The 27,983-nt window shown below is 40.5% G+C and overlaps 2 protein-coding genes across 2 annotated transcripts in view; both read left to right on the forward strand.

Annotated features, from left to right (window-relative positions):
• LOC100711065 (1-phosphatidylinositol 4,5-bisphosphate phosphodiesterase gamma-1) overlaps positions 1 to 17,877 on the forward strand; it is a 41,498-nt gene extending 23,621 nt beyond the window's left edge. The window contains exons 13-32 of the mRNA XM_005468260.4: positions 71 to 239; positions 2,406 to 2,525; positions 2,634 to 2,741; positions 2,836 to 3,020; positions 3,682 to 3,882; positions 4,126 to 4,245; positions 4,375 to 4,558; positions 5,485 to 5,562; positions 6,199 to 6,302; positions 6,383 to 6,479; positions 6,567 to 6,633; positions 8,108 to 8,274; positions 10,988 to 11,084; positions 11,170 to 11,394; positions 12,390 to 12,535; positions 13,072 to 13,186; positions 13,287 to 13,448; positions 13,581 to 13,669; positions 14,179 to 14,363; positions 14,491 to 17,877. Of these exons, the coding sequence (XP_005468317.1) occupies positions 71 to 239; positions 2,406 to 2,525; positions 2,634 to 2,741; positions 2,836 to 3,020; positions 3,682 to 3,882; positions 4,126 to 4,245; positions 4,375 to 4,558; positions 5,485 to 5,562; positions 6,199 to 6,302; positions 6,383 to 6,479; positions 6,567 to 6,633; positions 8,108 to 8,274; positions 10,988 to 11,084; positions 11,170 to 11,394; positions 12,390 to 12,535; positions 13,072 to 13,186; positions 13,287 to 13,448; positions 13,581 to 13,669; positions 14,179 to 14,363; positions 14,491 to 14,551 (2,680 nt within the window). The 3' untranslated portion in view covers positions 14,552 to 17,877. The remainder of the gene's footprint in view (positions 1 to 70; positions 240 to 2,405; positions 2,526 to 2,633; positions 2,742 to 2,835; positions 3,021 to 3,681; positions 3,883 to 4,125; positions 4,246 to 4,374; positions 4,559 to 5,484; positions 5,563 to 6,198; positions 6,303 to 6,382; positions 6,480 to 6,566; positions 6,634 to 8,107; positions 8,275 to 10,987; positions 11,085 to 11,169; positions 11,395 to 12,389; positions 12,536 to 13,071; positions 13,187 to 13,286; positions 13,449 to 13,580; positions 13,670 to 14,178; positions 14,364 to 14,490) is intronic.
• A 1,136-nt stretch (positions 17,878 to 19,013) lies between these two features.
• On the forward strand, positions 19,014 to 27,942 carry LOC100710799 (alanine aminotransferase 2). The gene is made up of 11 exons (XM_005468262.4): positions 19,014 to 19,216; positions 22,125 to 22,214; positions 22,548 to 22,656; positions 22,772 to 22,902; positions 23,956 to 24,199; positions 24,559 to 24,638; positions 24,728 to 24,864; positions 26,192 to 26,366; positions 26,444 to 26,599; positions 26,883 to 26,992; positions 27,088 to 27,942. The coding sequence occupies exons 1-11, from the start codon at positions 19,106 to 19,108 to the stop codon at positions 27,191 to 27,193; spliced, it is 1,449 nt and encodes a 482-aa protein (XP_005468319.2). The 5' UTR covers positions 19,014 to 19,105; the 3' UTR covers positions 27,194 to 27,942.
• Positions 27,943 to 27,983: the final 41 nt, after the last annotated feature.

Below are 27,983 nucleotides of genomic sequence, written 5' to 3' on the forward strand. Positions count from 1 at the left end.
GCAGTTTAAAGTAGCGACTGAATCACCATTTAGCATTAGAGCTCTTCTACCTGCTGTTGTGTCTTTGCAGGTATCCTGTGATCTTATCCATCGAGGACCACTGCAGTGTGGTCCAGCAGAGGAACATGGCCACGCACTTCAAGAAAGTTTTTGGAGATCTGCTGCTCACCAAACCGGTTGACAATAACGCAGAGGAGCTTCCTTCGCCCTACCAGCTCCGCAGGAAGATCCTCATCAAAGTATATACTCAACACCTCAACACTGAACAGATTTTTCATTTTAAATTGAAGTAAATATCACACAGTGATGTTTGTCAGGTGGTAACAATGTGTGCAGAGATGTGAGTTAATTCAGAACAATGGAGGAGGTGTAGATAATGGAAGAATAAAACTATTTTAAAAGCAGCCTTAAAAATAGGTTAAAAGCTGTATTGCCATCAGCTCTGTATATATCTGGTCAAAAGTTTCATCATATCCTGAAAATTTACACCACATGTTCACCAGAATACTTGACTATTCCACAGAGTGGTAGATAGAGTAGCTGACAGTAATTACGATGCTGCCCTCAGTTCTCTGTCATCAGCCCCAAAGCACAGCGTCCCACCCTGTCTATGACCAGCCAATCCTTCCTGATTATAGGCTAGAAATGCACGCAAGCACAATTAGTCTGCCTATAGTTAAGACAAAGAGTTACTTTTGGCCATTTGATAAACAAAAATCTCTTTGAAGTTTAAGTTAATGAAATGCCACCTACAAAAAAAACGTGTTAAATCAAAATTATTTTCCTTTGGTGAAATGTCAAAAAATAGTTTTATATTTATACAGTGGTGTGAAAAAGTGTTATTGCACCCTTTCTTTTTTCCTATTTTGTTGTATGTTTGTCACACTTAAATGTTTCAGATCATCAAACAAAATGTAAATATTAGACAAAGATAACACAAGTAAACACAGCATGCAGTTTCTAAATGGAGGTTTTTATTGTTAAGGGGCAAACCTTAATAATCGCCCTGTGTGAAAAAGTGATTGCTGTGAAAGCTGTGGGACTCCAGTGAACCATAGTGAGAGCCATTATCCACAGATGGTGAAAACATGGAATAGAGGTGAACTTTCCGAGGAGTGGCCGACCGACCAAAATTAGCCTAAGAGCGTAGCGACGACTCGTCCAAGAGCTCACAAAAGACCCCAGAAAACAACATCCAAAGAGCTGCAGGGCTCACTTGCCTCAGTTAAGGTCAGTGTTCACCATAAGAAAGAGACTAGGCAAAAAGCAACATAAAGGCTCTGTGGACTGATGAGACAAAAGTTAAACTTTTTGGAAGGTTTGTGCCTCATTACATCTGGTGTAAAAGTAACAGGAACATCATAATAACAGTGTGATGGTCTGGGGCAGGTCAGGACCTGGAAGACTTGCTGTCTGCCAAAACATCCTGAAGGAGAAAGTCCAGCCATCTGTTTGTGACCTCAAGCTGAAGCACACTTCAGGTCTGCAGCAGGACAATGATCCAAAATACACCAGCAAGTCCAATTCTGAATAACTTAAGAAAAGCAAAATGAAGACTGAATCCGACTGAGATGCTGTGGCATGACCTTAAAAAGGTGGTTCATGCTGGAAAACCCTCCAATGTGGCAGAATTACAACAATTCTACAAAGATGAGTGGGTCAGAAACCCTCCACAGCGCTTCACTACCAGTTTTCACAAATGCTTGATTGCAGTTGTTGCTGCTAAGGGAGGCCCAACCAGTTATTAGGTTTAGGGGGGAATCACTTTTTCACACTCCCCCCCCCCCCCAACAATAAACCTCTTCATTTGTCTAATATTTAAATTTGTTTTATCTGAAACATTGGACAAACAAACAAAAAAAGGAAATCAGGAAGGGGACAAACACTTTTTCAAAAAAATTGTATTATTTCTTGTCTTTGTTCTTCCAACATCCCTAGTACCAAGTATCACATATCAACCATCACTGGCATACTCCTACCCCCACCTAGGCAAGATATATTTTTTTCCACACAACTTGCCATAATTTAAAAAGAGAAAGAGGTTTCTGATTATGACAAGAAACTCAAGAAAAACTGCTTTGGGCATGAGTGCGGCAATATAGTACACTGTTTTGATTTGTATGTGTAGATTTTTCTTCCCCTTGATTTTACTGAAAAATGGCTTGTATGTCATGGCATGGTGGCCAGTTCTTTGACATAATTTCGGACCGTGTTGAAATCGCAGAAATGCAAAGATTGACAGTTGCAGTCCCTAAATGGCGATGACTGGCAGTGAGATCACTGTTTACCTTGAGCTGTCAATTGACATTTCAGATTCCACATTAATGGAAAATACATCTGGTTGAGATTTTCCTGTGACAGTAAACTTGTGGGGCTCAGCATCTTTCTTTCTTCCTCTGTCACAGCACAAGAAGCTGGTGGAAGGAACCCTGTATGAAGAGGTGACGTCAGCCAGCTACTCTGAAAACGACATCAGTAACTCCCTAAAGAACGGCATCCTTTACCTCGAAGACCCCATTGACCATGTGAGTTTGTGTAAGCTTGGCTAAGTGATTATGAAGAAAATATACTTTTACCTCTAACTCTAGCTATACTGATTATTGTGTATCTAAAATGTGTGTATCCATTTGCAGACATGGACGCCACATTATTTTGTCCTGACCAGTAATAAGATTTACTACTCTGAGGAGACATCTCATTATCAGACAGCTGATGAAGAGGAGGATGATGAAGGAAAGGAGGTAGAAAAGTGACACATAGCAACATATGACAAAACTTGGTGATTTCGCAACCAACTTTGGTATTACACCCTCATATGTCTGTGTAATTGGTCAGGAGTGCAACAACAATGAGCAGCACTGTGCAGAGCGCTGGTTTCATGGGAAGCTGGGTGGAGGACGCGATGGCCGTCAGGTGGCTGAGAAACTCCTGCAGGAGTACTGCGAGGGCGGGGCCAAAGACGGCACCTTCCTGGTCCGGGAGAGTGAGACGTTTGTTGGAGACTACACCCTCTCCTTCTGGTCCGTGTGTTTTCTGTCATAAAATAGCTGATAATTTAGCAACACAATCTGGTGCAGAGAAAGAAAAAAAACAACATTTGTAAAATAGTTTGCCATTTCATGATCAGACATCTCAAATTTAAATGATCTCCAAAACCCTCTATCCAGGAATTTCAGAAAAGGTTTCTAATTTTCTTGAAAGTTGGTATAAGAGTTTCCTTTACCACACCAAATCCATTGAAGCTGAGCAGTAAGCAGCATCCTTTAAAACACCGAGGTGATTCTATTTTCCAATAAAATGAATCTCAGGCTTGTAGCGATCATACCTTTCCTTGGAGCTTGTCTTGGGTTGGACAGTAATGATTTTGTCCCATCCAACCCTGGGAGAGACAGTGCCAAATATTTGGTTTAGTCATAGAATAATGGAGCCTGTGCAAGACATTAAATTGAATCAATCTGTACGTGGAATTAACAGAACAGCTTTGAAAACTAGACAGACTTTAAAAAAAACGTTAGCAAATAAGGAATCTAAATGTTTAGAAGTTGGCTACAAGAAGAATAAATCATAGACAGTTCAGGGACCCACATACGATAAAACTCTGACCGAAGAAGATGGGACTTGATTTGAAGTTGAGAGAAGGAACCAAATCACAGTACTAATGCAATCTTATTCGCCCTTCAGGCGCTCTGGTCGGGTCCAGCACTGCAGGATCCATTCACGTCAGGAGTCTGGCTCCACCCGCTTCTACCTGACTGATAACCTGGTGTTTGACAGCCTCTACCGGCTCATCTGCCACTATAGAGACACGCCGCTCCGCTGCAACGAGTTTGAGATGAGGCTGGGAAACCCTGTACCTCAGCCGAATGCACACGAAAGCAGAGAGTGAGTGACTGGCATCTTAATATAATAAAGTAGAGGATAAATGTATTGATACTTTAGTGTAAAAATACATTACAAGTTAAAGTCGTGCATTAAAAATGTCCTGTAATGTAAGCAAAATGATGCTAGAATAGAGGAAAAAATATGAATCTTTATTATTGATGCCTTTAATATTTATTGTATTTTATAGACTGCAGGTACATAATTTGTTACATAATTTGTACATAATAGTTTGTTGTTGTTCAGGTGGTACCACTCCAACCTGTCCCGTGTTCAGGCTGAACACATGCTGATGCGTGTGCCCAGAGACGGAGCTTTCCTGGTTCGAAAACGTAGCGAACACAACTCCTACGCCATCTCCTTCAGGTAGAACTCGACACACAGTAAAGGACAAAAACACGAGTTCTGGTCTCTGCTCAGTTCATTGTAAAAGCCAGCATAAAAATGTCATTTATTTTTGTCTATAACTCTTTTTTCTTCTTTGCATGTGTGTAGGGCAGAGGGTAAGATCAAACACTGCCGTATCCAGCAAGAAGGCCGTCTCTTCATGTTGGGTAGCTCGGCAGAGTTTGAGAGTCTGGTGGATCTGGTGAGCTACTATGAGAAACATCCTCTGTATCGTAAAATGAGGCTCCGCTACCCCATCAATGAAGATACTCTAGACCGGATGGGCACCACGGTTGGTCAAGACACAGCTCACTTCAATGCATAACCTTGTTGTAGAGTATTGTGTAAAAGTCTTAAGCACCCCCTCATTTGTTTTTATTTTCCCTCCAGGGAGACAGAATTTAATGAAATTTTCCAGTTTGGGCAATGGCTGCTTTTTCACTCGTTTTCAGTCCAGTCCTTGTACCGGACCATTTTCAGAGGAGTGTTTTGATTGTTTGTTCAGCCATTCAACACGGACCTGTGAATTATTCAAACATAAAAATGCATCTAACTCAAGGCACGAACCTGTGTTGTTACACATAACAGACAACTTGGCAAAGAACGAATTTTACATTTTATCGTTTGGCACTTTGTTACTAGCAGCTGGTCGCAAAGACACATTTCACTGGTTGAATCACGAAAAATGCACAGTGAAAAATCAGACATATGCCAAATTACAGAAGAGCTGGACTGAAAATCAGTGGCAACAATTTTTATACACTATTGAATTTCAGCCAGTGGGGATGGGGATCTTAATAGAATTGATGGAATTATGTAGAAAAGTACCATCAGATTTTGATCAGTCATGCAATAGCATCTGGAAAGCACCTGAATGGCAGCAGGTGCTCATACTAAATATTCACTTTTATGCTTGTTAAAATTGTACAAACTCGGTTTTTGCATGATACTACTACTACTCATCAGGAAATGCTACACAACTAAGTTAATTTCCATTTGTTGTTTAGTCTATGTCTGAAAATAGCAAAGAAAAAGGCAGAGCTTCTTGTCTGTATTTCCTGTTAAACATGCACACTGTTCCAATGGTGGATGCTTCTATTAAACACGGCCAAAGTCAAATACTGATGTTAGTGCATGTTGAATGAATTTAAAATCAGTCAGGAGTAAGAAAACAAAAACAAAAATGGTGGCTGAAAACTTGATTATTTATTTTTCCAGGAGCTTGACTATGGCGCACTGTATGAGGTTCGCACTCCTCATTTCTATGTGGAGGCTAATAAGATGCCCACAGCACGGGTGAGTGTGACTGGAAACACATGGCCTATGGCCCTAAAGTTTAACGGGTTTATTTATGGATTATCACATATTATCATATTCTTTAGTAAATGATTAGTAGTTTTAATTGCCTTGTTTTGTATGGAAACATTGTCTAATAGCCATTGGCAGTAAAAGGCAGCTCTCTGCAGTAGCAGCTCAAGTACAAAGTACAGGAAATGTTTGTTTTCAGTCAGGTATTAGGAGTCCAATGTCCTTCTTGAGGGGCTAACAGTAAAACTACTGGCAACAAAGAAGAGAGTGAGGTATGTGCTTTTGAAGGCTTGAACCAAAAAGAGAGACTGTTTATTTAAAAAGAGAAAAGCTGTGACTGAAAGAAACAAACGAAGAAAGGACAGAAGGAAAGAACCAGCGGTGTTTTTAAGAGTGGATCAGTTTTAAAAACTGTAATTAACTTTGGCGCCATCAAGCGGCTGCATCTAAAACACAATGTGGCATAAATGCTGCAATGAACTCAGTGAAAGAAACACATTTGATGCTTCTTATCGTTTTAATTTACGTTTCAAACCTCCGTGGCATTAGTTATGTCTCAAAGTGCGTTCTCATTTCTCTAAAACTGTGTTTTCTTAATCGCATGTTTCTCCCGACATGTTTTAGTGTACGGTCAAAGCTCTGTATGACTATCGAGCTCAGAGAGAAGACGAGCTATGTTTCCCCAAACAAGCACTCATCCTGAATGTGGATAAGCAGGAGGGCGGCTGGTGAGTGACCCTCAGGTGTACATGTACCTTCTTCTGTGTTTTGTATACCTTCCTGCCGTTGATATGCGACCTGCCTTTAGGTGGAGAGGTGACTATGGAGGAAAGAAGCAGCTGTGGTTCCCTGCAAACTATGTAGAGGAGGTCCCTAGTTCCCCCACCAGAGAAATGGATGAAGCAGTGAGCTCTGATTCACTCACTACTTTCAAATGAGCTTCCAGCTTTCACTGTGCATTATTCTAACAAATGTTTATTCTTTTGTGTCAGTCCACAGAGAACAGTCCTCTGGGAACTTTCCTCAAAGGCTTCATAGATGTACCAACCTGCCACGTGGGTTAGTAGATAAACGTTCTTATACATTATAGTTTTATCAGGTATATTAAATAATTACTGCAGGAAGGGACTAGTTCCTGCTCAAAATGATGCTGAAATTTAACCTTGATGCACAAGATCAGTCCACAACTAGGATCACTGACTGTTTACCAGAAAAATTCATTGGTTTTACATGTCATATTAAAAAAATATTATTTTAAAGAAAACAATTTCTTAAATGCAAAAGAAAAGAAATAATAAGTAAAGTAGTGTCAAATAAAAAATTCTTGGAATGCTTTCCAACATTAGTAGGAGGCAAAAAAAGGACTCTGACAGTATTGTATCTCCTGAGTGAGGTAATTGTGTTTTTTGTGTGAAATACATACATCTTGTAAACCCCAAGCCCTTATTTAAAGCTGGATAGCTGCTGTCAACCTTTAGCTACCAAATTGAAAGATGGTTTCAGACTAAGTTAACAGTTGATCTGATTCAGTGTTTTTGTTGAAAAATTGGGCGTTACTTTTTATTCATACCCATGCCTTGATACATTTCTACTGCAGGTGTATTTTTAGTCACAAATGTGGGTGAAGCGGTCACACTTACACGGTGACAACTGAGCGCTACAGAGTTATATCAGTATTGAAGTATTAAAGTAAAAACATTAGCATCACAGATTTTTTTAATGCTCTTTTTAGATTGCTCTGTGGAAGTCCTGTTCTCACTCCTTGCAGTTTTCCATTGGCAGGTTTGCCCCTGATGTGACTTCCACATGTCTCAACTTTCATGTGGAAATCCTTAATGGTGAGAGCTGGATTCAAAGAGCCCAGTGTCCATTCAAAGCCTGAAAGTGGCTCGGGGAAGAGGCTTGTTGTCTCCGTCAGGCAGTCTTTTTACCCTGGATGGCCTTTCTTAAACAACCCCACAACACATAACTCTTTGAATAAAGATTTTTCACTCACTGCCTGCCCCGCTCGTCACATTTGTATCCTTGAGACTTCATCATCTTCACCAACATGAATTTTAAGTTCAAGATCTCTGTGTTTTTATCGTGCGTCACAGAAGCAAGAAAACAGAGCAATGTAAAAAAAAATTTAAAAAAACGCATCATGGGTAGCGTAGATGCAAAAGATGATGAACTTGAAGGTGAGATTGGCCGAAATTAAATTAGTTAGGGTTTTAGATTTGTATAGATTCATTAATGAAAAGTAAAGCTCTGGGCTCTTACCTAGGGATAATACTGCTTTCCACATGTAGATGATACTCGGGTCAAAATTCAAAACCAGGAAGTCCGGCCAGTTGTTTTAGGGCTGAAGAAGCCGCTTGGATGAGCGGTAAAATGTTTTCATAAACCTAAAGAAGTCCAGTTGCCTTCTTTTCCAGCTCTCAAGACTATCATGACCTGGATGAATGAGAAACTACACAGGCATATTTATCCAATTCTAACTTTTTCCCTCACTTTTTTCTCGTTCCACTTGTACCTCCTTTAATCTCTGCAGTGGTGCATAAAGACGGAAAGAATTCCCGGGCCTTTGTGTTCACTATCCACTCCCAACACCTCTCTTCTCATCCGGTCCAGACTCTGGACGTAGCAGCTGACAGTCTGGAAGATCTCACCGGCTGGGTCAGCAAGATTAGAGAGGCTGCACAGAATGCTGATGCACGAGTGAGTGCAACTCCGCACACATACACGGATGAGTGAAAGCACATCTGTTAGAGTTTTTGCTACTTGAATAATTAGACCACAGATCGTCAGGACTTCACTTAATGACTTCCCTTGCTGACTTGAAAGCGTGACAGAACCTCGACTACGCTTCAACTCACAACTAAATTTTGTAAATAGCACTATTTATGACTATATATATGATGTATGTGGCTTAAGTATGAATGTTTTTCAGATGTTTGTGTAAAATGATTTGTTTTATCTTTATGCTTGATTTAACTGGATGTTTGCAGTGTTTGTCAAACTGACTTATGGTTACTTTTTTGATCATAAAGCAGGAAACTACATATAAAAAGTTTTAGATATTAGGAAATGTTCACATCTCTAAGGGGAGTCTGCATTTATGGGTCCGAGCCCATGGTGAACTTAGCAGTTTTGTCTAGTTGACTATCTAATTTTGTGGGTGACAAACTGAAAGATTAATGGGTTGGGGAGTTATGTTGAGCTTAAATTCACAGATTTCTGTGCTATGAAGGGGGCTCTCTCTTTACCTGGTAAAAGCACTTTAGTCACTTGCTGAGGACATCATCGGCTTCTGAGAATGTTATATTCAGATTTCACTTTAAAATTGTCTGCAAGCACCACATTTTCATGTCTTCTTTAATACGTTACAGCAGGGGTAGGGAACTTCAGGCCTCAGGGGCCGGTGTCCTGCAGGTTTTAGATCTCACCCTGGGTCAACACACCTGAATCAAATCATTAGTTCATTACCAGGCCTCTGGAGAACTACAAGACATGTTGAAGAGGTAATTTATCCATTTAAATTGGCTGTGTTGGATCAGGGACACATCTAAAACCTGCAGGACACCGGCTCTCGAGGCCTGGAATTCCCTACCCGTGCGCTATGGTGTAGTGTCAAACTTGGACACGCCCTCAGTCTGCTGCCCCAGCAAATCACAGCATAGATGGGTGATGTTAAAGGTATTTAGTCGTCTCTGAAGATAGACAGTTTCTTCTTGTAGAAGTCCACTTTAGGAGAAGGAACACTGAGGTTCTGTAATCCTTGGTTGTCTCCATACAGAGCCTGGGAACGGAAATAGGGATCACTGGTGTTGTTGTCCTCATGCCCACAACCAGTTCCTAGGTCTTTACCTCATTAAGCTGCAGATGGTTGTGCTTTGCTGCACTTTTCTTCACCAGCCTAAAGTCTTTGGGGTGAAGAGAAAGGGAGATAGGACAGGAGATATGTCTCCTGTGTTTTGTGATCAGCAACACATAAGTCTGTGAGAAACACATAAACTGTGGGAATCACTTTGTTGACTCTCACATGCCAACTCCCCAATTCTTCGACTCCACTGCTGTTGGCTGGCCTTAAACCAGTGATGGTCTTCAGACCTCCATCATGTTGTTTTGCTGAGGTTTCCACTCCAGCTTCCTCCTGTATTTGTCCTTGGCCTCCCTGTCTTATGCCTTCAGTTCATTTTGAACTTCTCTCACTGCCTCCCTGTTGGCAGACCTCAAAGCTGTGCTTTGATGTCCTTTGTTACCCATGGCTTGTTGTTTGGATAACACTTCACAGTCTCTGTTGCAATTATGGAGTCAGTGTACAAATTTATGTAGTCTGTGGTTAATTCTGTGAGCCCATCGATATCCTCCTACAGATTGCTTGGCATTTAGTCACCTCAAAACAGCCCTGGAGAGCCACAAAAGCATCCGCTGATTATTTCCCCACCGTCCTTGTGGTCATAGGCTATCTCTTGACTAGAGGGGCATTGCACAGGGTGATGTGAACCAGACTAAGCGTGTGGAGGGGGAGAGGATCAGGTTTGGAGCAGATCTATTGTCCTGTCATCTTTGGTGGGTCCTGTCATCTTTCACCTGGGTGAAGGTGGTTAATGCGGTGTCAAAGGTGTTGTCGTTAAATTCTCAAGCGATAGCAATAAATGCACTTGGATGTTTTGTCTGTAACTGGGCTACGGCAGAGTGGATGGTGTTAGATGCAGAAGTGGGGCTGGTACACAGAGGAAGGTATTCACAGCATTAATAATGCTGTAGTTTTTTTTATAGATCTCTTGCAGCTATGCTTCTGATAATTTGTCTCCTTGGAGTAGGTGATAGTAGGTGAAGGCACACGAAACCTGAAGCAGAAAACCTGACTTAACAGTTGATAAGCTGATAAGCACTGTCACAATATTTCTAACTGGGGATTTAGGTTCAACATGGCAGTGGAGAAAGCACTGCCATGTTGAACATGCTTCATATCCCCTCAAGATGCTTGAATCTGTTTCCCAGTCCACTGTTTACATCACAGAATGATACATGGGGAACTTAGCTGGAAGTTGCTGTCAGTTTAAGTTGATATGAGAGTTGTAGGTGGGTTCATTCCAAATGGGATTCCTAGAAGCTGCTGAAGCATGTTTTCGTAATCAAACTGCTACACCACCAGCAATAATCTCAGCTACAGTGTGAATGTACAAAGTTTTCTACAGGACATCCTTGTCAAATAGTGAAACTCCAAACTTGACAGTTTCCTTATACTCTGTCAGATAGATGCTGTTATAATGTTGGTTGTTTATAGAAAATATGGCTAATGTTCTCACAAGATGATACCATGTTGTTGTTTTCATGTTGTGAAAACCATTTGCAGAAGAAAATGTGACAGATATGTTTAAGAAATGTTCATATTTGTATGGTTGTCTCATCTCCATGGTAACAGATGCAGGAGGAGAAACAGATGGAGAGGAGGAAGAAGATTGCAGTGGAGCTGTCGGACCTCGTGGTCTACTGCAGACCTGTCCCCTTCAATGAGGACAGTAAGGACCATACCATTTCATTTCTTTTACCATTGTAAACTGTTGCTGTATCCATCTCATGTCTCACTTTCTGTTTAATTTGCAGAGATTGGGACGGAGCGAGCATGTTACCGGGATATGTCCTCCTTCCCGGAGACGAAGGCAGAGAAGTTTGCGACCCGTGGCCGAGGGAAACGCTTTCTGCAGTACAACCGTCGTCAGCTTTCCAGGATTTATCCCAGAGGACAGAGGCTGGACTCCTCCAACTATGACCCTCTACCTATGTGGCTCTGTGGCTCCCAGCTGGTTGCACTCAATTTCCAGACCCCAGGTCAGTGTGTGGATGCATTACTGTAGAGAGCCTTTCTGTCCACACAGTGAGTCCAAGACAGCATGGGTTGATGGCAAGTTGTCAGATTTTCCTCATCTCAGACACTAATTCATGTCTGTTCTCAGAGAAAGCCTCCTCCCAGTGGAGGAGGCCCCGGGGCAGACCCACCTCACCTGGGAGGGGCTCAGGAGGCATCCTTGTCAGATGCCCGAACCACCTCAACTCGCTCCTTTCATTGTGGAGGAGCAGAGGCTCTACTCTGAGCCCCTCCTGGAGGGCTGTACTTCTCACCCTATCTCTAAGAGAGAGGCCAGCCACTCTTCGGAGGAAGCTCTTTTCCGCCACTTGTATCCACAGTCTTGTTCTTTTGGTCACTACCCACAGCTCGTAACCATAAGTGAGGGTGGAGATGTAGATTGACTGGTAAATCGAGAGCTTTGCTTTTATACTCAGATCTCTCTTCACCACGACAGACCGTTACAGCATCCGCATCACTGCAGCCACAGCACCAATCTGTCTGTGGATCTCCCGCTCACTTCTACCATTACTGGTGACCTGTCACCCTGGATACTTAAACTCCTCCACTCGGGGCAGGAACTCGTGCCTGATCTGGAGTGGACACTCCACCTTTTCCAGCTGAGTACCATGGCCTCAGATTTGGAGGTGCTGACTCTTATTCCCACTGCTTTGCACTTGGCTGACGCTTGCCCTCGGGCACGCTCCCCGGGCACGCTCCCCGGGCCTGGCTCCTGGCTCCAGAGCAAGTTATCCCTAACAAATTCCTAACAAATTTGACTCTAATATAGAGCAGTGGCCACTAGGGGGAGGCATTGAAACAGTGTAACATCTGGCTTATTTAACAGAAAAGCTCATATTTGCCTCTAAGAACAACAGGCTGCAGTCTGTCCACATACTCAACCTGTGATGGTTCAGTAATCAATTAGTGATGCTAAATACGATTTTACACTCATTCTTTAAAACCTGTCTGTTTGTAGATAAACCCATGCAGCTGAACCAAGCTTTGTTCATGCTCGGAGGTGGCAGCGGCTATGTTCCCCAGCCTGACATCATGAGGGATGACACGTTTGACCCTTTCGACAAGGACACATTGCACGTGGAGCCAATCACCATCCAATTACAGGTCAGATTAACTAAGCAGGATAGAGGGAGTTTGATTGTACAGCTAACAATAAGTCAGTCTTGAGAGAAAGCAAAGGAGCAGTTCACATTGTCCAGGCATGCTCCTTTCTAGGTGAGAACAAGCTTAAAACTACATTTTTATTGTTCTTTGACCCATAATGAAAGTTAATGGAAGAAACTGACAATAGCTAGAGTTAGAAAGGCCACAAAGTCATACTCAGCCACAGTTTTGGTAGATCAGGTTATACAGAAGGTGGTATTTTTGCTCTCCCTTTTTTCGATGGGGAGTGAAAAAATATCATATGAAGTCAATTATCTAACAATATGATCATTTTGAGCTATCTGATCTGCAAGTTTGCTGGGAAATATTAAACAAAACCTAATTTTTGTAATCTTATGAAATAGTGTATTGATGGGATTTCAGACTGCTCAGGAGCCAATTTCAGCTGATTTCTAAACAATACAGACCGATTTTACTTTGTCTATAAGTGTCCGATTTTCCCACTTTCTTGCTTATTCTTGCTCTGTGTTTCCCAGGTGCTGGGTGCTCGCCATCTGCCTAAGAATGGCCGGAGCATTGTCTGTCCCTTTGTAGAGTTGGAAATCTGTGGAGCCGACTATGACAGCTACAAGTGCAAGACAGATGTTGTAGGTAAGACAGCTGCTGCATAGCAGCAATGAAAATGCAACATTTCAGCAGTTTATGTGCACTCACTGCAGTGTTAACCCTCTGCTTTTCTCTACCCTCCCAGCTGATAATGGTCTGAACCCTGTGTGGGTGCAGAAGCAGTTTGTGTTCGATATCCACAACCCCACCTTCGCCTTTCTGCGCTTCACCGTCTACGAGGAGGACATGTTCAGCGATCCCAACTTCCTGGCACAGGCAACCTACCCAGTCCGTCTGCTCAAAACAGGTGAGTGCGCAAATGTCTCCAGAATACAAACTTATACGTTATTTATTTTTGTATTTTTTAGTTTGCAATGTTTCTGGAAATATTTCTTAATCTTAATTTACATTGAATTGGTTTAATTTTCTGTTTTACCAGGCTACAGGAGTGTACCTCTAAAAAACAGCTACAGTGAGGAGCTCGAGCTAGCGTCCCTTCTGGTTCACATAGAAATCGTCAATGCAAAGGTTTGGACTACTTTATCTCTGCAACAGACAGGACATCTGAATAAGAGTACTCTGCAGGCATGAGGGAAGATTTTTGGTTTCCATTTGTAGTTCAAGGTTTTGTTGATGTGGAATCTACAGACTTAACGCCTGACTTTCACCGCTGTGAGATACATAGCCACAAATAACATCGTGTCAGCAAATAAAGTTCACTATGCACAGTCATATTTGATCATTTCTGGATCTGCAGTTAGCAGCACTGCTGTTAGTTGAAGCTGAACACTGCCATCTGAACGTGAAAATTCCAGCGTGAAATAACCTTTTTGTACACATCTTCATCATTATTTCCACAAAACAAATATCACACAGCCTCTTTTTTCAACTAGGCACAAAAAGTCACAAATTCACGAATCATTAAAAATTTTCAAAAATTTTGATTCATTGCAAATCCACATTTATCAAATCCCACTGTTAAGTATTAAATTGTGAAATAAAGCTGTTGCATTCTCTATCCACCTTGTGGCTACAAGGAGGAAGACGATGAGAACTTGTACACGTCCATCCAGCGGTTGCGAGATCGAACCAGCGAGCTGTCCAACCAGGTTTCTCTCCTGGAGAGGTCGGGCTCAGCAGACCTGAGCTATCAGCAAAGTCTGGAGGAGCTCCGAGCCACTCAGGACCAGCTGAGTGAGCTGGTGGAGGCTCGCAACCGCAGGTTAGTCCCTCAGCTGTGGCTCCTGCAAGCTTTAATTTAACGTCTCCAAATTGCACCTGTATCTGCTACATCTGCTGTCTGTCTGTCTTCCACTAATCTGTCACTGTTTTTCTTGCTGCTCTTTCAGGCTGATGGAGAAGAAGAGAAGGGAGAAGCTGAGACAACAGGTGATAGCAAAGCGCAGCTAATCCACCAGAGAGCGCTAAACTCCAACACAAACTGTGCCTGATAGGTTGTGCTGTGACAGCCTGAAAAGAACGGGCCCTGCTCCAGGAAGCATATTCAATAAACTGTTAGTCTGATAAACTCTTAGTTTATTAACTCTGATATCAGAAGCTCAGTTTTCAGTTTCAGAACAGCTCATAACTGTTTCCTTTCTCTACTCATACGCATGAGTAGAGAAAGGAAACACTCATCCCTGTAGATCAGATACCACAATGCAACAAGTGAATATAGTGCAGAGTCTCAATTTTAATCAAGTGAGTGGAGGAATGTGAACAAGTGCCAGTGCTGACTATGACATTTATCAGGAGGGGGGAAAAAAGAGTCATTTTAATTTGCTTGGACCACTCTGTTATCATTACAGACCTTATAAAACTTTTATATGAAATCTTAATTTTTCTATCCTGTTCATAGTCCTTTACATGAGATGTGGATCCAAAACGGAATCAAAAGGCATAAGCTGGGAATTTACCAAAGCTGAATTCATCCAGGCCCGAGCCAGTCTGAATCTGTGATTCTTGTCCATTTTTAATCTTTCCTGTTGTGCAAGTGGACTCCAACCTGGACATAGTTTTTGATCCATTATGGAGCCTATCATAGGCTACCTGTGTGCAAATTTGGGTCTGAATTGATCCAGTGAGAAAGATTCAGGTGATGTTTAGTCGAAAACATCAGATTCAAACTCTGATTTTCAGACTCTCTACCATTCAGCCTGATGTTTGACTTTAATTTAATGACTTAATGACTGAATATCAATCTGTGAACAAATTTCAACATGAAATCTACAGAACAGAATGCATTTTGCCTAAAAAGCCACTTTAAAATACATTTTTAGACTCTTTCAGCCTCATCTTCACTCAAATATTCTCATCATCTCCAACATCTGTGACTGACAGTATGACTGATTGAAGTTTATTGACCAGTGTGTTGTCTGTCTAACGCTTTATACAGATCAATTTAACATAAACTGTGATTGCTACAGAGTAAGTGTTTCCAGTGCACTCAAACTGTCCGACAGGCTGACAGTTACACAACTGTCCACAGGGTCACAGAGTTAGAACGATGGAGAAGAGATGGATCTGAGTGAGGGTAAAAGCGCTCAAATCTAAAAACAGCTAACTAAGGTCTAACTGGGATTTGTGTTTTCCTAAAAATGTAAACTTCCTTAAATTAATTACCTCTGCTATGCGCTTTCATAGTGAATGAGGAGCTGAATCAGAGTGTCAGTCAGCTGATTCAGCAGCAGCAGGACATTGAGCAGGTTTAGTTCTGTTTCCCTGGTGACTGAGTTTAAGTTAACTCGCTTTCTGGAACAGAAAACCTGGACTTTCCCTCACCTCAGGGTTAACAAAGAGTTGTTTGATAAACCTGCTTCCTGGAGTAGACTCAAGCAGCTTTCTACAGCAGCTACATGCAATCCATTTAGAAGTGAAGAAAACATGTTCTTTGACAAGAAAATGTCAGATAGTATAGCACCTTTCTGTGCTGAGGGCAGAATGAAAAAAGTAAACACAAACATAAGTATCTCATGGACTGAAAAGACATAAAACTAAGCTATAAAAACAATCATGTTCTAAAGGCTGAAACATATTAATTGCAAACTGGTGTTTCTGTGACAGATTTCATGAAAAGTAGATCGCTTAACAAAAATGCAACGCGTTTCTAATACTTCTCGCAATAGTGTCCGGTTTTGAAATAGAATCTGGGGAAGTTTAAACCATTGGTAAGGAAAAGAAAGTGTTTGAAAATGAAATATTTATGAAAACAGACATTTTTCATTATTTTGATGGACCAAAAGTTATTTTAAAAGGAAAAACAATCAGTACAATAACAAATAATGAAATTATTCTTAAATTATTATTTGCCATTATTATAAAGAGTCATTGTGGGAATCAGCAGTAAATACAGCTAGCACTTTTTCAAATGCAAACACAATATAAATTTCCATTTGACAGTTTCAGATGAATGCTGTACAGTTTAAACAATAATTTACCAACAAACTTCCCCCTGAAATTTGCACTTACTGTGTTTCAGGCTTTACCAAGAAAAACAGGATAAAATGGGAGAAGAAAACTCAGGTTACACAAATGTGGGGAATGAAAAATTAAACTGTTTGTAATGGATGGAAAAGGGATTAGAGGGCACTTGTAGCAAAAAGGAAGTATCCTGTATGTGCCTTTGTTCTTGAGTGTAATTACTCTTGTATTTAAGAAAGAACAGGAGCTCTCTTTACAACTGGAATAATTTCCCTTTTAGGGAAAACTATCAACAGTCTAGAGGAACATGCTCATTTGGTTTGGACCACTACTCATGAAATGAGGTTTAAAGGGATCTAAAGACGCAAGTCTGTTCCTCCTAATCAAGACCAAGTCCTTGGGCGATCACTTGAACTCTGCCTCCAGTTGGTGGGGGCTTCTGTCATAGACTTTCTTGTTCTGCCGGGGAGAGCACAAATTCTCACCAAACCATGTAGAGAAGTTTTTTTTTAATACTTCTTCAAAGGGCTCTAAATTTATCTACACTACCTTCAGAGAAGTGTGAGAACAGTGAGTGCGGGAGGGGGGAGGAGACGAGAGCGCTCCCCTGGATGTCTGCATAGGGGCTCAGATGTGTTCACCTCTACAGGGACACACCTACAAATAAAGGGCTATCACTAAAAAAACAAACAAACAAGCAAAGAAGAAAACCAACAGAAAAAACCTAGTAAGGCACTCTTTTTACCTGCCGGCTCTGATTTCATGCCTCGTTTCTAAACCATCGATCAAGATCAGTTTCCATCATCTGACTTTAATCAACAGATGTGGCCCAACTGGTCCTGAATTTGCCAAAAGCAGCTTTGATTGGACCCTCTGCATGACTTCATATTTAACCACCCACCCCTGTAGCTACTTCATCTCCTCCCCTGTCTGATTTCTCATTGTATATAACTTCTTTTATTTATCAGACAGATGTAGATCCTGTTTTAATAGATTAAAGAACGTGCTACAAGGATGCTAGCGGACTTCAGATTGAAGATACTATAACTTTATGTAGAAATTATTATTGTGTACCTGGAGCTCCCTTTAACTGTCCCCGTAGACACAAACCTCTCTCTTTCTCCCTACACTGCAGTTGCACTGGGTAGGGACTTCTATGCAAAGGTCATCGTTTTGGCCTATAGCCATTGTGTATTAGGCGGTTGACTCAAGTTGTGTTTTTCTCTCTGCACCTATGCTAACTGTCCAGTATTACAGTAGTACTCTGCATTGCAAATCATGTGCAAGTTTCCATTTAATAAAGCTCTTTCATGTAATTACCAGTGTGTCTTTTCATTTTAAAACAGAAATCCAGAAAAAGGATCACAGTTTTTTGTTCATGTATAAATTTTTTAATAATTTGAAAAAATGCATTTAAACAAATTTCATTTCGGACTAAGGCACGGCAACCAGCCGCTCTCCACCTAGCTCCACCTAGCTCCCTCTTCAGGTATGGCTCCAGGGTGGGGCCCTGGTTAACCCTCTCTGGTAACTTCACCCCGTGGCAGGAAAGAGACAGTCTAGCCCAAGTCTGCTCTGTTGTATAAAAGCTAAACTTAAACATTATATATGTGTCAAGTAATCGATAAGCAACAATTTTCATTGAGTCATTATGTGAACCAAACCAAGAACTGTTTAAATGCTGCTATGCTGACAGCTACCAGTTAAAGAAAATGCAAAGTCATGGGATAGCACAGTCCATTTCATTCCAAACTTTCCAAAATATTCTATTTTTGTACTTCGTCATAGTTGTCTGTAAAAATATTTCCCACTTTAATTTCATGTTGTTTTTTAGTTATAATTTTTTCTCTGCACGGTGTTTATCCTTATTCCTGTGTTGCATTTCTAAAGAATAGTTGTTGCCAAGCTTTTTATCCTTGATCAGCAAATGAAGCAGATTTCTATTCAATTCAAGTATTTATTGTCATTGTCAAGAACAATGAAATTGTGTTTGGAGCTTCTACAACAAATAATAATAAATACTAAATTCCCCTTAGACCCCTATTCTGATTTTGTCAAAGCATTACATTACCAGCATTACAAAGAGCTTGTTCAACAGGGAGTCAAATGATAAAAATATTTATTTACCCTTATTTATTTATTTGGAACATGCTGATATGTGACTGGAGCCCCAAAGTGTAAAATAAATAAGAGTCTTATAAAATGTTTGGTGTCATTAATAACTGCAAAAACAGTTACGTATTAAAACCAGAAATTTCTAAACTATTGTGATCTATTTAAAAATACAAGTTAATATATTAAATATTCTTGCTTGGGTTTTACATGACATTTTCTTTTAGACCAGTACATAGGTCTCTTTCTGGTGAAAGGATTACGTATTAAGCCTGCGGTCACATTTCGTTCTTTGAAGTGGTCCACCAGTTAGCTATTCTCTAATTTGTTCTGATAGAAAGGAGTTTGGAAGAAGCAGTGCCTCTCTGGCAAAGCTCCTCAGACTGCAGTAGTTTTAAGTGGACAGCTCCAACATTTGAATTCAACTGTTTCATGAAGATGACTTCTCTTCAACATGTGAACCCCACAGTGAGAGGGATGAGAGACTCTCCACAAACTATGCTTCAGAATCTGGCTGAACGCATCAGAAAAGACATTTCACTGGTAAGTCCTGGCAATCAGCTCAAACTTATATATCCAAAATATCTTTCTTTTAAGTAAAAGTGTCTGTGGAATAAAGTAAATGAAAGCTCTGTAGCAAACACCGGGAAAGACTAGCCTCTCTTCAAGTGGTAACGCAATGTATGATTTTTTATTTATTCATTTTTATAATGTGTAGCCAAATGTGTAAATGAGAATGCATACATTTCCCTACAGCAGCTGTAAATATAGATAAGTTGACAGTTGCCAAACTCCTTGATTTACACATAAAAGGTATTTACAGATCTGTCACAGCAAACAATCACAAAAATCACTTGTGACAAGACTTGCTTACAGGATTTACAGAGTTATCTACACACTCTTAGATCTGCTGAAGAGTGCTAAATTAGAATAAAAGTAACATAAAGCATCTCAGTAAGGTGACAACATGCAACTACACTACACGGCTGTGCCTTAGGTAGTGAAGCAGGTCGTCTACGAATCAGAAGGTCTTACAAATTGAGAGTTACAGATTCCTGTGGAGAAGGAATTAAATACATTTTTCTTTGATTTTTTGTTAAATTGTTTATTTTTTTATTGGTTGGCACATGGTTGTGAACAAATGTCTACATCTTCTCCACATACGCAGTAGTAGTGTTACACCACCTTTAAAGGTGAAGTCTTTAATTTTTTTTACATTTTTTAATAGTGTACTCATAAATATATAGGAGGTTAGTGTGTAATTACATCTTCCAACAAACTTGTTGTTTAGTGTCAGGGTCCCACAGCTTTACATCCCCTTCAAAGACAGTTTCGCTAACAGCAGCAACAACAGCAGTGTTACCGACAGAAAAGTTCAGCATATCGTCAACAGCTCACCTGTGATTGGTCAGAAGATCCGTCTCTGACTCGTACTGGACGCCGTTCACAAAGTTTTACAGCTTCTCACCTGGTGTTGACAGCAGAGGTAAACTGAGGACTGACACTGAGGGTTGGAAAAACTCTGCACTGAAGCCGGATTCAATCCACACAGTAGCAGAATCACACAAGCCAGTGGCAGCCATTATGGAGGTCTGAATTTAATGTTTCTGATCTCTGTTGGCTGAGTAAAGCATGTTTGTCCTACAGCAACCACTGTAGCTAGGATTATACTCTTGAATTGGGAGGGGTAAAAAAAAAGAACTTAGTTAGCTGCAATCAACAATCTAGTGACCTCTAGTGACTACATTTTACAGACAGTATCCCAAAAGGTTGATTCTGTTCATCTGGATGTAGAGTTTTCAGTGGGAGAAACGTTTCGTCACTCATCCAAGTGACTTCTTCAGCCTCAGCTGACTGCAGGTTTCCCCAACCTTATATCTAGTGCATTTGCACAATAAGCCAGCCCACTGAATGAACAATGGGCTGTGAGGTCAGTTCCTTATTCATTAATATGCAGATATGGAACAATTGAGACGCATTTTTTCTAAACACGGCGTCTCCGTGGCTTTTAAACCCCAAAATACGCTGCATCAAAAATTGGTCCACCTCAAGGATCGGGTCCCCCGACACAGACTAATATAGCGTACGCTGTTAAGTTCCAGGAGGACTGACAGGATTTATACAACCTCTGGCGAAGTGGATGGCACAACACAGAAGAACTACCTCGTCAGGCCAGGACTCCGCTGTCTATTCACACCTACAGGCCAGTGGACACTCTTTCAATGATGTACACATCCTGGACAGGGAGGAACGCTGGTTTGAGCGCGGAGTCAAGGAGGCCATTTACGTGAAAAGGGAAAGACTGTCTGTCACCATCTTACAATGCTGTGATTGCAGCCATTCCCCAACTCTCTGTGAATGGTACTCATGGTCATTGATCAGTGTTCTTTAATCGATGGGCTTTGATCAGTGGTTGTTAATCAATGGTCATGAGAATTTGCATATTAATGAACAAGGAACTGCAGCCCATTGTTCAATCAGTGGGCTGGTTTCAGTTATTGTGAAAATGTACTGTTTATAAGGTTGGGGAAACCTGCAGTCAGCTGAGACTGAAGAAGTCACTTGGATGAGTGACGAAACGTTTCTCTCACCGAAAACGCTGCGTCCAGATGAACAGAATCAACTTTGGGGGATTTACTTACCTGGATGATTGAGCATGCATCAAGACATTTACAGACTGTAACTTGAAGCTATTTTCTGCTGCTTTCTCTACATCTAAATTCTTTTTTTTTTTTATGCATGGTAAACTTAACTTATCAAACTCTTGTGCTATACCCACTCTGTCTGTAAGTTATTGAATGTGAAGTCACCTAACTTAGCAGGTTAAGTAGCACCCCTGAATGGATGGCTGTGGCTCAGAGGGTAGTGGGTCATCTACTAAGCCGTAGGGCAGTGGATCAGTCCCTGATTCTTCAAGTCTGATTAACTGAGTGTCTTTGGGCAAGATATTAAACCCACAGTTGCCCCTGATGTATGTAAGCATATTCGCAGAGCACACACACAACAGGTTTGCAGCAATTTTAAACATAGCAGAGCTGCTTGGATAAAATCTTTGAGGAATGGAGAGGCAGCAAAGCTGAAGTCTCAGTGAAAGAGTTAAAGCAAAAGCTTTAAATATGACAGAAATGGCTCATTTCAGAAAAGAACTTCAAGGGTTACTTAAGGATCAAAGAGTTAAGGAAATTTGAAGATGAGGAACACACTTCTGTAGTCCACTGACATTTTGATTAACCAGCCTGGTTAAAATATTTAACCAGGCTGGTTTTCATTAAATCAAAGAAACCTTCAGCTGTAATGAACATTCAAACTGCTTCTTGATTTAATTGTCTTAACTGAGTTGTTTCTCTACAACTGTTAGCGATCTTGGGAGCCGAGAACCTCAGAAATGTTGCGAGAAATGAGAAAATGTGATTCGCAGAGAATTGAGTCCTAAACATGTGTTGTCCTGCAGGGGGCACAGAAACCCTTCAAGAAGGTGATTGATGTTAGCTCTGGTGATCCCCACAGAGCTGATTTACAACATGTTTCATTTCTTCGACAGGTTAGTCTTCATTAACTGTGTTGCGTAACTTTTTGTGTTGTATAAGCCTTCCTGTCAAACTTGTGTATCTGTCATATGAGTTATGATTTTTTAAGTGTAATCTTATTTATCCATTTTATTTTCATGCGCTTTATTTATGTCCAGTACTTTTTGCAGTTGATGTAATGTATAGTGATTATTGTTAATTCCCGAGTTTTATATTACTCTTGCATTCTTGCACCATACATGTCATATATTTGTAACCATGTCGTCTTCTTGATGTGTTAAAAACACTTTCTTTGTTCAAAAAAGCTTGTCTACAAAGTCCTCTCTAAATCTGGCCTACTTCCTCAGGTCTTGGCAGTGTGTGTACACCCTCAGCTGCTGGAAGACAAATGTTTTCCTCTGGATGTCAAGATAAGAGCTCAGAAACTCCTGGAGGCCTGTGATGGAGCAAGTGTGGGTGAGGGTTGAAAAATGGAAAGATTTTTATGTACAAACTGAATTTTAAACTTGAGAGTCTGGGATTTTAACACACATGTATATTGAAATATACTTAAATAATTATAATTTGATAGGTTCATACACTGCATCCTCTGGTCTTCGTCATGTGAGGCAAAGCATCGCTGAGTTCATTAAGAGAAGAGATGGAGTTCCTTCATATGCCCAAAACATCTTTATTTCTGCTGGCTCTCAAAGGGCTATAATGGTATGACTATGAACAATATTCGTACTATTTCTAGTTTCACAAATGCCACTTAATCAAACATGTCAAACATCAAGGGAGGCCACACAATAAAACACATTTTAAACAAGATGCAACATCCAACTAGTATCCAAGCCAAGACTGTCGATCATAAAAGATGGACAGAAACACCATTGTTAGCCATTAGCTAATAGCAAGCTTGGTTAGTAAGCTGGAAAGTGCAGATATCTGAGTGAACACACCTATCACTCAGACCACACACCCACAAATCTTTAGGGTTTACCATCACTCAAAAAACTGAAATTGGATGGTTATTACATTTACAAGAGTCTAACTTGTAATTTGAACAAAATAATTTGATGTTTCTATAGTGAACATAGTTGAAACATATACGATCTGCATGAAATTCAACAGCATAACACTTGCTAAATTTATTCTTGTTGAGATGACGTAATACAAGCTAGCAAGAGTGGTTAGTTGCCTGGACTTGCAATATCACAAAATCATTACAAACCACAGGAAAATCACTCACAAGAGGCAGAAAAGCATACACACACCGCGTGTATGCTATTGCTATTTATTGTTCATAAATGACTTTCTATTAGCATTAAGTGCTTTTGCTAGACTAACGTCATTTGCATGGCTTGGATCAACTCAATTAAATTAAGCTGGACTCAACTGCAGTAAATAAGTTGATTCATCATTAATTAATTAACCAGCTCAAGTACATTAAGTTGGAATAACAGAACTGCATAATGCTGAAATAAAGCAATTTAATGGCATGGAAATCCTTTCCATTACTTTTTTATGTATCTTCTGCTATAGCACACTGTAGTAGAGGTTTAGCTTGCACATTTTATATTTGCACTTAACTGAAAAATAATATGATTTGTATTAATAATAACGTCCACGTAACAGTTTTACTTTGTTTTCTGCTCAAACAGTCTTTTTTTTTTCATTTATTTCTTATTTTTTTTAATAACCTGTAGCAAAAAGTGACAGAAAAGATTGCTCTCCCTAAAGGAAAAATTTAGCTTTTTGGATTATTGTTAAAAGATTGCCGTGAAGCTGTTGGCCAGTGGTGAGGGGAATACTCGGACAGGCGTGCTGATACCTGCACCCTGCCCACACATGCTGTACAATGTGCTAGAGGAGGCTGGGCTGGTCTTGGTACCGTACCAGCTGACAGAGGAGAAAGGGTGGGCTGTAGACCTGGACAAGTTGCATCAAGCTTTAAAGGCTGCTCGGGGGAACTGTGAGCCCAGAGCTATTTACATCAGCAACCCGGGAAATCCCACAGGTAAGCAAAACACAGTAGCTAAGTGAAATGAGAATCAGAATCAGCACACCTTATTAATCCCTAAGGAAATGATGTGGTTACAGTTGCTGGACAGCAATAATACAATGTATTAAAATGTTACAAAATATTAGAAATAGCTCTAATATATACAAATAGCTCAATTATAAATATCCGGAATATTAAAGAGATTAAATATATATGACTGACATTTTACTTTAGATTGTAAAATGTAAAACTTTGATATCTGTTATTTTCTCTGTAGAGGATGTGCAAAAGGGTGTAACTATTGCACAGTACTGTGCATTAGATGGAGATACAGTCTTCTTTCATCACTGTTTATATTACCTTTGTCTTTCTAGGTCATGTGCAGGACAGGAAGTCAATAGAGGAAGTGATTCAGTTCGCAGCAGCTGAGAGACTCCTACTGTTAGCTGACGAGGTGACCATGAGCTGTCTTTTCAGATTGGCCTTTTATTATGTATTTGCCAGGTTTTCTTTATCCACCAGTTTCTTTCTTCTGCACTCCAGGTGTACCAGGACAGCGTGTATGGGAAGGACAGAGAGTTTATTTCTTATAAGAAAGTCCTGTTTGAAATGGATAGAGAGCTTGCAGAAACAGTGCAGCTGATCTCCTTCCACTCCATATCCAGTACCTGCATCGGGGAGTGAGTTCTGTCTCTTTTGTTTGTCAACAACAGTTTCCAACAGGATCCAAGACCAAAGTTCTAGCTGATGGCTGAATGGACAGCGGTGGCGACGGATCTGATCTGAAAGCTGCAAAAATGTTTTTTTGTTGTTGTTTTATAAAAGATATTTGTATTAATGTGATTTTAGGCCCGAGTCATTTATAAATATCTTTATAACTGAGAAATTGCCAGTCCACTGTGGACCAGTGGAGGTAATGGGACGCCTCAGGCAGTTTTGCAGGTGACCAGCCACGGCGTGGCTTGGCAGGACCAGCAGGTGTGGAAACCTCTGGCTTGGGAGGAGGCCTCCAGATTTGTACAGAAAAACGCCCCTTCCGGTTCTCTATCTATATATGACACACTCAGCTCTACAAGCTTTTCAGAAGTACATGGAGATCTGCCCAGCCTGGGAGCCACCGCCACTCCCCTCTGAGGTCCTCCCCAAACTGCAGCCTCAATTCATGTTAAAGCCATTTGCCTTTTATCTATTAATAATGTAGCTGTGCTCTTCTTGTATTTCAGTTTTGCTTGCAGCCGCTCTACATGTACTAGATGCTCCTGCTCCGTGTCATTTCTAAATATGTATATCTGTGACTTTGTGTCCTCTTTGAGAGTTTGTGTTATATTATGTTCAAATGTTTAAAAAAAAGTATCTCTCAAAGAAGAAAGCTTTAAAGAAGAAAGCTTTGTCACTATTCTATTAGTGAAGAGTGTGTTGTCTCCACAACACTGCTTTCCTCCTGAGGGACCCAGAGCTGTTTCAAGGAATGACTTACTCAAAGTTTCTGGAAGTATAAAAATATGCACCTTAACTTGTGTCAAAACGTTCACCCAACTCAAATATGCACAAAATGTTTTTCTTCATCCTATGGTTGAACTTAGTGCAGCTGTAGGCTTCGTTTTTATTGGTTGCATTACAGCGCGCAGCGGCTAAAGTTAAACTGGTTTGAACTTTGACCACAGCATGTGTGAGTACCTCTCGCTTGCACGGTTGCGCTGCGCTTTGCTTGACGCAGGAGTAAACCATTATTGTGCACCACAAGGAATAGAAATGAATGTGTTTCTGTCCTTTGTGAAAAGGGCTTTAGGATTCTATAGCATAGCTTGTTTATGCAACCATGGAGTCGCCCCGTGCTGATCATTAGAATTAATGTAGGCTAAATACACTTTGATATATACTTTCAAGCTTCACTTTTCCTACCTGCTTATACCATGCATGCATTTAAATTAATAGTTTAGACATTTCTCAAATTTTAAATGCATTATATTGATAAATAAATTAAAATAATCTGTGTCTGGATCTTAGGTGTGGTCTGAGGGCTGGATACATGGAGGTAGTTAATATGGATCCAGAGGTGATATATTATTTTGATAACACCTTGTGTGGTGATATCAGTACTCCAGTCACAGGACAGCTTGCTTTGGATCTTATGGTCAATCCTCCACAACCTGGAGACTCATCGTATGACACATACATACAGGTGAGGAAACAGCAAAAGCCAGCATTTGTCCTTTGATTCACTCTTACTTTCCATTACCTGTTGTTCTGTTCACAAAGGAGACCTTCTTCACCTTGGCTACTATGTCCCGTAATGCTCAATTGGTTCACGAGCTCCTTAATAAACTGCCGGGGGTAAGGTGTCAGCCAGCGCTTGGAGGAATCTACGTTTTTCCTCGCCTGCACTTACCATGTGGGATTAAGGCGCAGGCCAAGGTGGGAAATGTTCCAGAAATCTTCCATCCATCTTCCCCCATCAGTCTATTATCAATGTTAATGGAATACCAAGTCTCTTACCATTAAGTTTAGCCATTACAAATGACTGCCAAACCATCATTCTTACTTGAACCTGATTCCACCTTTATTTCCTACAAGGCTTAACCCTGAAAACAGACCATTGAGGGATTGTGAAAAAAATGAGAACATTTTTTTTTAAAGTATCATTCTAATGGTACAAAAGTTGAAAGCCATACTGTCTTATATGCACTTCTGTTTTCAGTTACTGGGGCTGAAAGCTGATGTTCTGTACTGTCAGAAATTACTGGAGGAGGAGGGTGTATTAGCTGGCGCAGGTGAACATGGGGAAATGACTGACAGCTTCCATTTGAGGTCAAGTATAAGAAATCATAAAGCCCTTTGAGCTGTGTACTGCATGTTGTATTGCTTCAAAAAAGCTGACTCTTGTTTGTGGTGCTCTCCCACAGATTATGCATCCTAGTTCCTCATGACACCCTGGTAGAGGTCCTAGCTCGCCTCGCCTCCTTTCACTGCCGTCTCATGGATGGCACTGTGACCCCAACAGCAGTGTAAAGAAAGAGAAGCAAGAAAATATTTCAATGCAACTTAAAGTGCCCTGTGGAGGAGGATGGCCTAAACTAAGTGTAAACTTGAGATTGGTCAGATTCATGTGAGGTATCTCAAGAGGATAACTCAAATAACTGTGTATATAACTAAAATAATAATAATAATATTTTTTTTTAGAAAGATTTCAGTGTCATTCTGCAGTAGTAACATCTGCTTTGCAACAGTTCCAACAGTAAAGAATTTAGCCAGAAACAACATAAGCTATATTGAAGTTTTGACATGATGCTCATGATTCTCAGTAGTGAGCTTCTTCTTCTTCTTCTTTCGGCTGCTCCCTTATTGTGTGTACTACAGTAAATCATTGGTGTCCATCTCATTCTGTCCTGGTCTCCTTCACATGCAATACACACAGAAAACCCTTCTTCTCTCTTTATCTGGGCTTGGCACTAGGAGTAAATTGGCTTGTGGCCCCCTGTGACTGGGTTGTGCATGCTTCTATTGAAAGAAATCCCCTAAAGTTAATGTTTTTAATGCAATGTTTTTAGACTGAAAAAATATGTCTTAGAATTCGTATAAAAAATTTGATTAAAGCATAGGTGGATGATATCAAACAACAAATAAAACTGATTTTTTGGTTTTCCAGTTAATGTGAACAAAGCTAAAAGTGACGCTTTTAGATGAATTATAAATGTCTAGGTCTTCATTGATTCATATGTGTTGTGGAAATCTGAAATAAACTGAGGTGCACAGAAACATGTTGTCTCTATGTGCTTTATTTACCTTTGCCAAGGGGTAA

This window comes from Oreochromis niloticus, linkage group LG17, assembly GCF_001858045.2.
Source record: "Oreochromis niloticus isolate F11D_XX linkage group LG17, O_niloticus_UMD_NMBU, whole genome shotgun sequence".
Classification (NCBI taxonomy): Eukaryota; Metazoa; Chordata; class Actinopteri; order Cichliformes; family Cichlidae; genus Oreochromis; species Oreochromis niloticus.

What these genes read in the sequence shown, in the direction of transcription:
- LOC100710799 (XM_005468262.4), top strand. Translation starts at nt 19,106, where the DNA reads ATGAAGATGACTTCTCTTCAACATGTGAACCCCACAGTGAGAGGGATG. An exon ending in GGATTAAGGCGCAGGCCAAG is followed by an intron (nt 26,600 to 26,882) that starts GTGGGAAATGTT and finishes TTCTGTTTTCAG; the next exon opens with TTACTGGGGCTGAAAGCTGA. An exon ending in ACTGACAGCTTCCATTTGAG is followed by an intron (nt 26,993 to 27,087) that starts GTCAAGTATAAG and finishes GCTCTCCCACAG; the next exon opens with ATTATGCATCCTAGTTCCTC.